The sequence below is a fragment of the Pseudorasbora parva genome, chromosome 1, assembly GCF_024679245.1.
Source record: "Pseudorasbora parva isolate DD20220531a chromosome 1, ASM2467924v1, whole genome shotgun sequence".
Taxonomy (NCBI): domain Eukaryota; kingdom Metazoa; phylum Chordata; class Actinopteri; order Cypriniformes; family Gobionidae; genus Pseudorasbora; species Pseudorasbora parva.
Window position 1 is genome coordinate 21,799,178 of NC_090172.1, and position 12,036 is coordinate 21,811,213.

Sequence of the window (12,036 nt, forward strand, 5' to 3'; positions counted from 1 at the left end):
ACAACCTTTCAGTACTTAGAAGGAAAAGAAATGGAGTGTGTTGGATAATGGCATCATTAAATATAATAATAGCGACATTAAATATAAATGTGCCTGAATGTGAGAGTAAGTTACTGAAGAGGCAAGAAGAGGTGGCCTCTTTACTATTAACTGGAGAGGATGGGCTCCCCAGGGCCAATATTCCCTACACCAAACAAGGTTACTGTCTTTCCTCAGGCGAAGATCGGCCTAGTATCCTAATACCATATCGCAACACAAATGCAACTTCCTTATCGATTCAAATACAAAGCCAAAAAAAATATTCTCAGCTTGTTGCTTCAATGTTCAGGAAGTAAACACATTAGCACCTTTAGCACAAGAAAGAATCCCCTAATAACATACTTAGCTAGCAAAATAAACAATTCGTCTTGGCAACTGACATGAATTTGCTGCCGAGTTTATGTGAGTTTCACACACACTGCTGTGTCGTCTTAGACTGCAGAAAGTCCCTTCTCTAAAATGACTGGAACCAGCTAAAGCTGCGTTCCCATACCACACATGCCATACTGATCAGCATGAGAACATGAGAAAAGAGGGAAAACAACATATCTAATAACTAAAGAGAGAGCAAGAGAAAGGATGGGAGGATGCCTTTATTGAATTTCACTGGCTAAAATTTAATTTCATTCATGAGCACTCACATGATAAGCCAGTAGCCCGCATGGCAGGAGGGGAAAGAGATGGACAGAAAGAAAGACGTGACGCAGACAGTACTGATAATAGATATGGCAGAATTGGGAGGACAGGTAAAATTAAGTTAGGGGTAAAAAACAACAACTGTGTAGTCATAAAAACAGTCAGTCATGTTTCTTGAGTATGACTGAAAGACACATGATACCTTGGTCATTTTATTTGTGTGCTAAACTCCATCCCCTTGAACATGGGCATCAATATTTTCTATCGTCTACGAAATGCTTAAAAACGCTTATAAATGCTTAAATTGCCTTGCTTTGGATAATAATAAAAATGTCAGAACATGCATAATATCTTTGATGTTAAATCTAGATCAATTCACATTGGCCCTACACAGACACTTGCCTGAAAAAATGTCCACATCCCTTGCGTACTCTACACCCAGGCTTTTTCAAGAGTACTATCTTTTTCTTTGTTCAATGGTGCGCTTGATATATTCATTACACAAAAGTTATTATTGTCCTCGCCAAGAGAGACACACAGACTGCAAATGCATTACCAAGCAAATAAAAACACATTCTTTCCATGAGTGTTGTCATGAGTTTCTCTCTTGACCTGGGGTGTATTTCAGAAAGCAAGGTTAACTTATCGTCACATATACCTTGAACTCTCAGTTGATTAAGCCAAACCTTGCTTACTCGAGGTATGCTGGTTCCAAAAACAGGAGTACGTTCAGACAACTCAGAATATGTTCCTGGTTAACTTACAAGACATTTTCAACAGAGTGATGAATTGATGATTCACCATGGAAACAGACGCTAAGAAAGAGCGCGCCATTTTACTCTTCTTATTTTTGTTTAATGCCGATTTACAGAACATGCTTAATACACACCGCCACCTATTGGGTGGTTGTGCAATCAATTTTCCCCATGTTTTTTTTTTATAAGTAATCTTTATTCACTGAGAATAAGGATTATATTGTTTGCTTGATGCTAATTGCGAGATGACAATAAAATAAATAATAAATATATTTGAATTGCATTAACATTTAAACTTATTGTAATTTGTTTCATTCTAATTGTTTAGAATGAATATATAATATTGTATATTATAATACTGAAACAAATTTGGTTATATTGATAACTATATTAATTATATAACACATTTGAATACTTCTTAAGCAAACTAACCCTGGAACATAACCTGCTCCGGAGGTTGCCATGGTTACTAACATACCCTGAAAGTTACCTCCGTTTTTGGAACCGAAAGTTGAGGTTATCCGCTAACTTACTGCGATATTGAAGAAAAATGTGATATGCAATATCTTGTTAAATAATGCTATATTTGATATGCGATGCGATATTGCAATTAGTGTGAAAAATCGTTTTTAAATTATATTAAAAAAAATATTTAAAAACTGAGAATGAAACCATTTGTGTTTCACATTCTTTCTGGGAAAAGAAAGCATCGCTACAACTTCTGAAAGTGACCAGAAGTGTTTTAGTTAACTTTTGATTTGCAGCTGTAGATTTCAAAGTTGAAAGAAATGTGTAACAATATTGTAACATTAAAATTATAATTGTCTTTAGTCTCCCACATTTGGTAAATTGAATGCATAATTGCTGAATAAAAGTCACAAATGTCACAAATCGTTCACGTTTCGTGTGCGTGTCAGGCAGTGCGAGACTGTTATTGTTTTTCGCAAATTATTGCATTTAATAACTCTTTTAAACATCAAGCAAGTCACATAAGTAACAGTCGTGTGCCCAGTCGATTCTCTGCTGTATGCGTCAACCTAAAACTTCACAATGTTGGAGTAGCCTATTGAAAATCATTCAGATATTACATGCCGTTGCGTTATGCATATTGCGATATGTACATTTGCGATATTTCGATATATTGCACAGCCCTAGTATGAACGCCAATATTTGTTTAAACACTGTAAAATAATTAGTTAATCTTACTAAAAAAGCATGCAAACCGATTGCCTTAATCTAAGTAGAGTAAAAGCTTGTGCTTCATGATGTTTCATGATGATTATTGATGCTTCAAATTGTTCATAAAGAGGTTGCAAAACGAATCCATATGAATGAAGCGGTTTAGACACCAGATTGCTTTATATGATGAACAGATTTAAATTTAGTCCTTTATTCACAGTTAAACATTCATCAAAGCACAAGTCAGATATGATTAAACAACGCATGTTTGCTTGACGTATGAGAACCAATGAGGATCATTCTTGTGTGTTACACAGAACGTTTCAGCTTCGGCAAGAACCATTGAGGTTTGTCCTCGTGCATCATGCAAGTACAGTTGAGCTTCTGTAAATATTTGCTTATGAAATGTCTATATATGAATACATTACATCTGTTCATCATATAAGCGATCGTCTCTCTTCAGAAAATTTGAACCAAACTTCTCATCTCATATGGATTAGCTTTGTGGTCTCTTTATGAACTTTTTGAACCGTCAAAGTGGTAGTTGCATAGACTGCCAATGGAGGGAGAGAAATCTCTTAGATTTAATTTAAAATGTCTTTCTTTACACAACAGTTCATTCTAGTTCTAAGTGTCATGAAGAAGAGTAAACCCACGAAAATATGCAAAATTTGACTGTTGTTGTGTCACGGAATGTAGTTTTAAGATTTTTTTAGGCGAGAATGTAGTTATTCAGTCCTTAAATATGCAAATTATATATATAATCATAGAAACTCGTTGAAAATTTGTTTAGACGTTTTTGGAGATATGAGCTCCGGCCGCCAGAGGCCATTCAGTGCTCATGTACCCTCAGAGAATAGTTTCATCTTCTCCAGTACTTTGGGAATTTGCCGCTGGCTCTTACATAGATAGTGGTTAAACATGAGATATAATTCATTTTGGGTATTTCAAGCAGTAAATCTTTGGTTTTATTATCCTATTACTTGTTTCAAAGTAACTAAAATCCTGTCCTATAACGAGTGGTGCATTTGTACTTATGTCCTATCCTGTTTATTTCCTATTTTACAAACTTCCTATACTTTAAAATGGCCATTTAAATATATTTTTTTCAATAAATGATATTTTATATAAATAACACTGTATTAAATATTGAGAAAGTGTCCAAAATTGTAACTTGGACTTCACTGAAAGTTACATTAGACAGCAGCAAAGACTGTCTTTATGAGTAAAGACATTTATATTGAAAGGGACTGAAGCAAGGATGTTGTTTTTACTTTAAACAACACCTTATAAGATGCAACTTAAAAACGCACTGACTAGCATTGCTATTGGAAATCCCCTTAATTGTTTAAAGGACAAAGACATCAATTTTGTCAGTGGACAATGACATTCAAACTGATTTTGTGATTATGAATATATAACATTGACCTGAAAAATATTGGCTACTGTGGAGGCAGGTAATGCACTCGCTTAGTTGATCTCTATCTCATAATACTGTATAAAACAATAACACTTTAAAGGAACTGTATGTAATAAATATATTTCAATTAATCATAAAATGGCCCTCATATGTCACTAGACATTAAGAAATCATGTTAATTTCAAAAACTTATATCACTGACAACAGTAGTCCAGCCAGGATATTGTCATTCAAAAGTTGTTGCTGCAGCCCTCAACTGATGTTGATGCTGACATGTGTTTTGGCCCGAAGCTCCGCCCTCCACCTATCTATTAAATTTTGCTAATATAGAACCACATTGCATGGCTATGAGTGTGATACTGCTTCATTTGTGTTTTGAAGATGAACAAAAGACATGACATAAATGATGACAATTAAAAATGTTGGGTTAACCCTTTAACCTAGACCCATCCTCGAACTAACCCACAAGCTCTACTGTTTAGCACAATAGTAACCTCCCCAAAATGCAGGCATAACAGAAACCAGTTTAAAACCAAAAATCATTGCTTGTCGCATGACACCGCAGCAGCAACAGCACTGAATGAATGGTGATCTGCTTTTGTCATTTTTCCTTTTTTATTCAGAATATTCACAAATGTGTTCGCTATGGCATGAAATATCTGATATTGCGATTGTCAAATACATGCAAGTGGAAGTATATTGTTGTTTAAACCCCTTTATAACGATTGCATTAGTTGAGCTGTATGTGCAATGGGCGCCGCCGTGTTAGTTTGTGCCTCAGACGCAGTTCAGACTCGGATCAATCAGATCTATTGGATTTGCAACCTCTGTTTACAACATGTGAATTCATCCATTTCTCCCGAAAAACTTAAAAGTGGCTGGTGAACTGGGAATAGAATAGAGTAAACACTGAAGTTAACGTTACTTACACGATGTGTGTATCTGATATGAATAAAAAGTGTTGAATTATAATGAAAAGGATTATTATTACCTCTTCCATAGACATCAGTGTGTATTTTACAAACTCTAAATGTATTGTTTTTTTAGTACTTATGTGAATTTATATGTTTGAAAACTAAAATAAACAGTATGTGGTTGAAAACACTGAAATGTTGTGGTATATGACAGCTCTGAGCGCGCCTGTCTCTGGCTAAATTCAACATTTGGATTTAGCAGTTGATCATGTGATGCACTTGATCATTCGCTCCAGGGACCAGCCTAGACTGATTACACCCGTGTGATCGTATGTGCGAAAGGCTTAAAAACAATACATTTTCTGAAACAAATTTTTGAAATGTAGGCTTGAATCTTGATTCTTGAGAAATGCTTGGTTTCCACTGAACACGTAGTCATATCGTGTTGTATAGATATCGAGATATCTGGCATGAAAATCGAGATATTAAATTTTGTCCATATCGTTCAGCCCTAGTATGCAAGCAGTACAGATTAGCATATTACATTTTTATAATGGGATGTCTGGGATTTTTTGTGTGGAAAAATGACCTTGCACCCCTATAATAAGAAACCTAACAACAGGAATTTGCCATATTTTAAGATAATTTCTGCAAAACCACAGTGCTTCCACAGACTTACATTATCAGGATTGTCTGGTATTGGCTTGTACAAGCAAAAAGGAAAATAACTGACCATGTTGGTCCCTCCAGACCAATAGAGGAAGAATCCATCTGGGTCCACTTTGAGGGTGACAAGGCTGGGTGTGCTGTTGGCCTCCTAAACACACAAATAAAGGGAAAAAAAAAACACATTGGTGGCATTCAGTATATTCATAGTTTTACCAACAACATCAGCAGGCCTACTCCTTGTACATAGAGCAGAAGAATGTCATTCATTTAATGATATGAACAACATTAGCAACTGACATTATGACTACTAATGAAGATCACAGGGAAACAATGACATGGTTTACAACATATTATATACAACTAATTGCTAATTCAACTGCAACTTAATTAAACTGATACCTTAGTAACCAAGTCACAGTGACAGCCATGCAAATACTAGACATCAATGATGAACACACAGCCAAAAATTAGAAGAATGGCAGAGACATGGGCATAATGATTTAAAAGTAAGTCAGATAAATGGGAAGTGCTTGGAATGGGTGGATGGTCCTGAGGGACAGTGCGATTTAGAAATGAATGTAATGACTGAAACCAAAACCTCAAAAGTCACAGAGAGAGACATTAGAGAAGTTTAATGCACAAGTCACAGAAAGCGACGGCTGCATATGACTGAAATTGCATACTGCCATAGTATATACTGTAGTTGTATTTATTTTAAAGTATGTAGTATGTATACTGCACAAAATACCCTGCCATTCAAAAGTTTGGTTAAACAATTTATTTTAAATAAATTCATACTTTTATTCACCAATTATGCATTCAATTTACCAAATGTGAGAGGATAAAGACAATTATAATATTAATGTTACAATATTGTTACACTTTTCTTTCAAATTTGAAATATACAGCTGCAAATTAAAATTATTCATTCCCTAAGGCTGTTTTAACTTACAAATGTAGGCTTTTCTAAAGATTAGCTTGTGTTGTTACACATTCATACATTTAACCCATGCATGTGCTAAAGTTGAGAAACAAATATGGCCAAGTCAAAAGAGCTCTCACAAAAGCTCTAGAGAACAAATTGTTTTAGAAAGTCGTCTATGGATACAAGATGATTTCCAAAACATTAAAAGTTCCTAAAGACAGGGTTGGCCCAGCCTTATAAGCTTAAAATGTGTTTTGAGGACTGTGAAAGGAAAAAGCACAATATCATTTATAAACATCATTTGGATAGACCTGTGGAGTTCTGGAAGAATGTTTTATGGATTGATGTGACCACACTGGAACTTTTTGGACCCATGGATCAGCAAAAAAGAGGCAAAGTTAATGAGCAGAAGAAAATCCCCATGGTCAAACACGAAGGCTGTCCAGTGTGCTGCTGTAGCATGAAGTGAAAATCTTGAATGTATGAAGGACATCATGAATTCTTTGAAGTATTGAGCCCATTTGGCAAAAATGGTGATGTCTTAGGAGCAGAGACTGAAGCTTGATGATCAATGGACTTTCCTGAAGGACTGCCATCCCAAAGTGTACATCCAAATCTACTTGGTCATAGAATGTTCTTGAGTGCCCTGTACAGTCCTCAGGTCTAAATCTCATTAAAAATATTTGATAGAATTTAAAGAAAGCAGTGATAAGGTAAAAACCAAAGACTATCAGTGATCCTGAAGCTTTTACAAGCGATGAATGGGTCAAGATTAGCCTAGAAATCTAGACGCACCCTACCGGCAGCAAATCTAATTTGCCGCTAGTGTCGTCTAGCAACTCTCAATACCCTTCTGAGCTGTAAAACCAAACTGTAGTCAGGCCAATCACATCGCGTATAGAGTTGGTGGGCGGGCTTAACATAATGACTGCCGAGTTGTGTGCTGCTTGAAAATAAAGAAGCTGGCGAACGCGGTCTTTCGAATCGGCTTTGGCTCTGGAAGACTTGTTAAGCTTTTCTTTGAGAAAAGAACAAAGAACGGCACTGAAGTCATTCTTAAGCCCCTTTCACACTGCACGTCGGACCTGCAATATTCCCGGAACATTGGCGGGTCGCCTTCTGTGTGAAAGCAACCACGTCCCGGAATTGATTACCGAATTGAACCCGGGTCGGGGACCTAGTAACATTGCGGGATTCGACCCGGGACAAGCGCTGTGTGAACAAAAGCCAAAACTAATGCCGCAACGTGTACGTAGTTATCGTGCGACTCCTAGAGCTTGTTTTTTCAATAATACAACCCTGCAGTGCCAGAAGAGCTAGTCAGTGTTTTAAACGCAGAGAGTGTTCGTATACAAAAGAAACTAAAATTAAACAAGCCCAAATATGCGCAAACTGGACACAAGTCGAGACCAAGGAGCTCCTTACTAGCGACCGCTACGGGTTGTGTGTGAAAGTGCACATATTACAGTATTTCGCTGGCTGTGTGAATGGACCAAATCTAGCGGCCCGGGAGCAAATGCCGGGTCGCATTATCCGTGTATTTGCCGGAATCACAGTGTGAAAGGGGCTTTAAGTAGGTAAGATGTGTTCGGGGTTTTACTGATCGGATACGGCGAAAGTTTAATCTTAATCTAGCTCCGCTTCACCTTCGTATCCTATCGCGTGCAGAGGGAGTTTGAAAGACAACCGTTTATCCCGTCCCTCGGATTGAGCCCTGTCTATGGTGAGTTTCCAGACCAAACATCTTGATGTGGGTCTGGCTTGTCAGGCTAGGTCAAGATTGCAGTAGGGAGGCAACAGAACATTCTTTTATAAAGAAGGTTCTTTATAAACAATTAGAGTGTAAATGTGTACAAATGTGTATAAATAAACTTTCTATAATAGCTTACTCATGCCTTTGTTTAATTGTTTTCATAAAATGTTGTTCTTGGCAGCAAAATTTCTTGCAGGTCAAGGGGGTTGAATCATTTCTATTGCAACAGTATATTAATACAAAATTCCTTAAAAAAATGTATCATGGTTTAAGAAAAATATTAAGCAGCACAGCTGTTTTGACGATATTAAGTAATGTTTCTTGAGAACCAAATCAGCATATTAGAATGATTTCTAAAGGACTGTGTAATGTGGCACTGAAGACTAGAAAAAAAATCACCTTTGCAATCACAGGAATAAGAATAAGTTACATTGAGAAAAATACAAAACAGTTATTTTAAATTGTAATCATATTCCACAATATTACGATTCTTTTGTCTTGATAAATTACATTTTGTTCAAATAAAATAAATAAAAAAAGTTTTTTATTTTCATTCTTTTTTATTAAGAATTCTTCACCGGTCAATTACTGAAAATATTTTAAAAGACACTACATCAGGACACTAAATCTGATGTGTTTGTACAATTAATTAAGAGCTCATCTCATCTGTATGTGTTCTCCGTGAAGTTACACGTGGCTGATGTTTCTATAGGCCTAGATGCAGTCCTGTGGAATGTTTGCATATGATTAAATTAATCTGGGAGCACAGATTTCCTTTACAACCTCTTTGAAAAACTCCACCCAGCACTGAGAGATATAAACACACACACACAAACACACAGCAGCCTCGAAGCACAATCAAATGCATTTGCATGCTGACTGCTTTTAATGTTTGCATATACAAATATTAGTGTTGCAATACTACTGCTGAGTAAGCTTTGTTTAAAGCACCGTTTCCTATCTGTGTGCAAGGATCTCTTAAAACTTCAGGTGAGCTGAAAATAGTATAAAAAATTGGCAGACAGCATATGAGCGAAAGAGAGAGATAAGTAGCAGACCTTGGTCCAGGTAAACAGCATATTTTACTTGACATTAATTAAAAAGAGGTTATGAAGGAAAAATGTTCTGTGCATTCAACGGATCATACGGCCTTAAAGGGATAGCTCACACAAAAATGAATATTACGTCATCATTTACTCACCCTCATATGATTACAAAACTGTATGACTTGATCTTTTGTGGAACTCAAAGGACATTACAAAAAAATTATTTTTTTCAATTCAATGGAAGTTAATGGTCACCAAAATGGTGTGGTTACCAATATTTTTCAAAATGTCCTCTTTTGTGTTCGGCCAGAAGAAAGAAATCAATGCCAGTTTGGAACAACATGAGGAAAGGATGACAGGATTTTCATGTTGGGGTGAGCTATCCTTTTAAAGTCCTTGGTTACTATTCACAAACTGACCAGTTTTTGGTGCACTAATGTTTTGGAAAGAAAAAACAGGATAAACAAAATTACAACTTGTGTTGTACAACATGTGGAAGGGAGGGAAGTGAACTTCACCCTTGAAGGGTCTCATTAGTGTGTGTGTACAGGCTTATAAAAACCTGTCAAGCCTCTCTGACTCCCAATGTCAAGCCCTAATGATCTGACACATGCACAAAACTTACACTAAAATAAAAAAACATTTTTATGTTAAAAAGTTATATATAAATGTAACAAAAAAAATATTTCTTTTTACTTTTGACAATGACCACAAATGGTTTTTTTGTAATTTTGCTAAAATGTGAGGACAACTTTATCCAAGTTTATCCAAATTACAGCTTCGTCTTTGTGTGCATGGTTGACATCTGCACATGTCAGAGAACTTGAAATGTTTATTTGGGTAAACCATTAAAGTGAACTGAAGCTTGTGGCCTGCAGACGACAGCAGTGCGTGCATTCTTTCAGGCAGAGGCGCACGCAGTTAATGCATCAACAATGTCAGTTATTTCAGTGGGCGAGTGGCCCACTCTCTTGGCTCTTGGGTATATTTGGCTTCCAAAATGTACATGCTTTTATAGCCCTTACATAATGCACATACAAACTACGACAAGACTGACTTTAATACCTCAAAGCCTGGCAATTTGACAAGTAGAGAATGACAGAGACAAAGAAAGATTTTAGAGTGAAAATCTGCATAAAGCTATATTAAATGAGGGTTTAGATTGTCTTCATGTATATTATGTGCTGCCTTGTCAACATGCAGCTTTTTACGTCAAATCTTCACCTTTGGACTCACCAGATTAACAGGGCATGGACACACACACACATGTACAGTACATGCAGGGAAGTAAGTGACATGACTTAGTAACGCCAGTTGCTCTTTATTTCCTGACCTGAAGCAGAGGGGTCATGGATCACCCTGAATGGGTTTGTTTCACGATAATGACCACACGACGGTACATTATCCCACCTTATTACATGGTTATTTCCCTAATAAATAGACTGATTAAAAACTGATGCGTAGAAAATTTGATCTTATTAGTAGATTAGCTTAAAGCTTTTATTTATATATATATAGAAACATATATTAAATATACTTAATGTATATTAAAATATCCAAGTTATGCATATTGACAAAAATATTGATAAAGATTTAAAATGTTATACATATTGCAATAGTTATACATGTTAATAATGTTATGCATATTGCACACAAGGCCTGTTCACACCAACACAACTGTTTGCACAAAACATCTGGTCTGGTTTGCAAGAAATTTGTCTGTTCAGACAGTGTGAAAAAAAGCCAGACAGGATGAATGAAATCACAAATTCACTCTCTGGAAGCAGGCAGCGCTTATTGAAAAGCAGAAATAACCAGGTTACTCCAGTACAAGTATTTACATGTTTTTACAGAATCCAGCGTATAAACTGGCAATATATATATCACAAAGAAAAATGGAAGTTTATGTGGTAGAAGCAACTATAGAGTCAAACCAAAATGTATTTAGGCACCTTCAACATGTTCTCACATTATGACAGATTATTCCCTATAGTATTGAAAATAGTAATAAAATATGAGAAAAACTCATTCAGTTAAACTGTCAGAACAAGTTCATCTTGATAATGAGATAACTTTTATAGAAAGGTATTTAACGATTACAATCAACCAATCAGCTGTCAGCTGTTACAATTTAAGTAGAGAATGAGATAATACCAATTTAGGCTCACCAATTCCCTAGCAATCCTTCATTTGGTTCAGTCTGTGGTGTAATTACAATTACAAAAGGTCACATTAGCAATTAAAGAAAAAACACTTAAGCAAAGCATGGTCAGGTCAAAGTGTCTCAATTTTGGCCCAAAAAATGTATACTTTTTACTGGTAGTCCACTGTATGAAGAATTGTTGGGTATAACGTGTCACAGATTACTTTATTTTGCTATCCTCACTTAATGAATTAACTATAGTGTCCACCAGTAAAAACACTAGGGGCCCTATCTTGCACCCAGCGCAACTGACTTTGTACACCGACGCATTTGTCATTCCTATTTTGCACCCGCGCAAAGCGCGCTTTTCCCTCCACAGAAGCACGTCACTAAACTAGTGAATGAACTTGCGCTCCCTGGGCGGTTCAGCGCAAAAAAGGAGGCGTGTTCCGGCGCAAACAATCCCTGGTGCTATTTTGCTGTTCCATTAAACAGTTGCGCCACTGACCAGAAAAAACATGGTCTAAAGTCAGTGGCGCGTTGTGTGTTGTTCATTA

General features: G+C 36.3%; 1 protein-coding gene across 4 annotated transcripts in view; it reads right to left on the reverse strand.

Moving 5' to 3' along the window:
* Positions 1–12,036, reverse strand: part of plcb3 (phospholipase C, beta 3 (phosphatidylinositol-specific)) — a 93,991-nt gene that overhangs the window by 64,451 nt on the left and 17,504 nt on the right. For all 4 annotated transcript variants that reach the window (XM_067435006.1, XM_067434940.1, XM_067434870.1 and 1 more), the window contains exon 2: positions 5,677–5,760. In XM_067435006.1, coding sequence (XP_067291107.1) covers positions 5,677–5,760 — 84 coding nt within the window. The remainder of the gene's footprint in view (positions 1–5,676; positions 5,761–12,036) is intronic.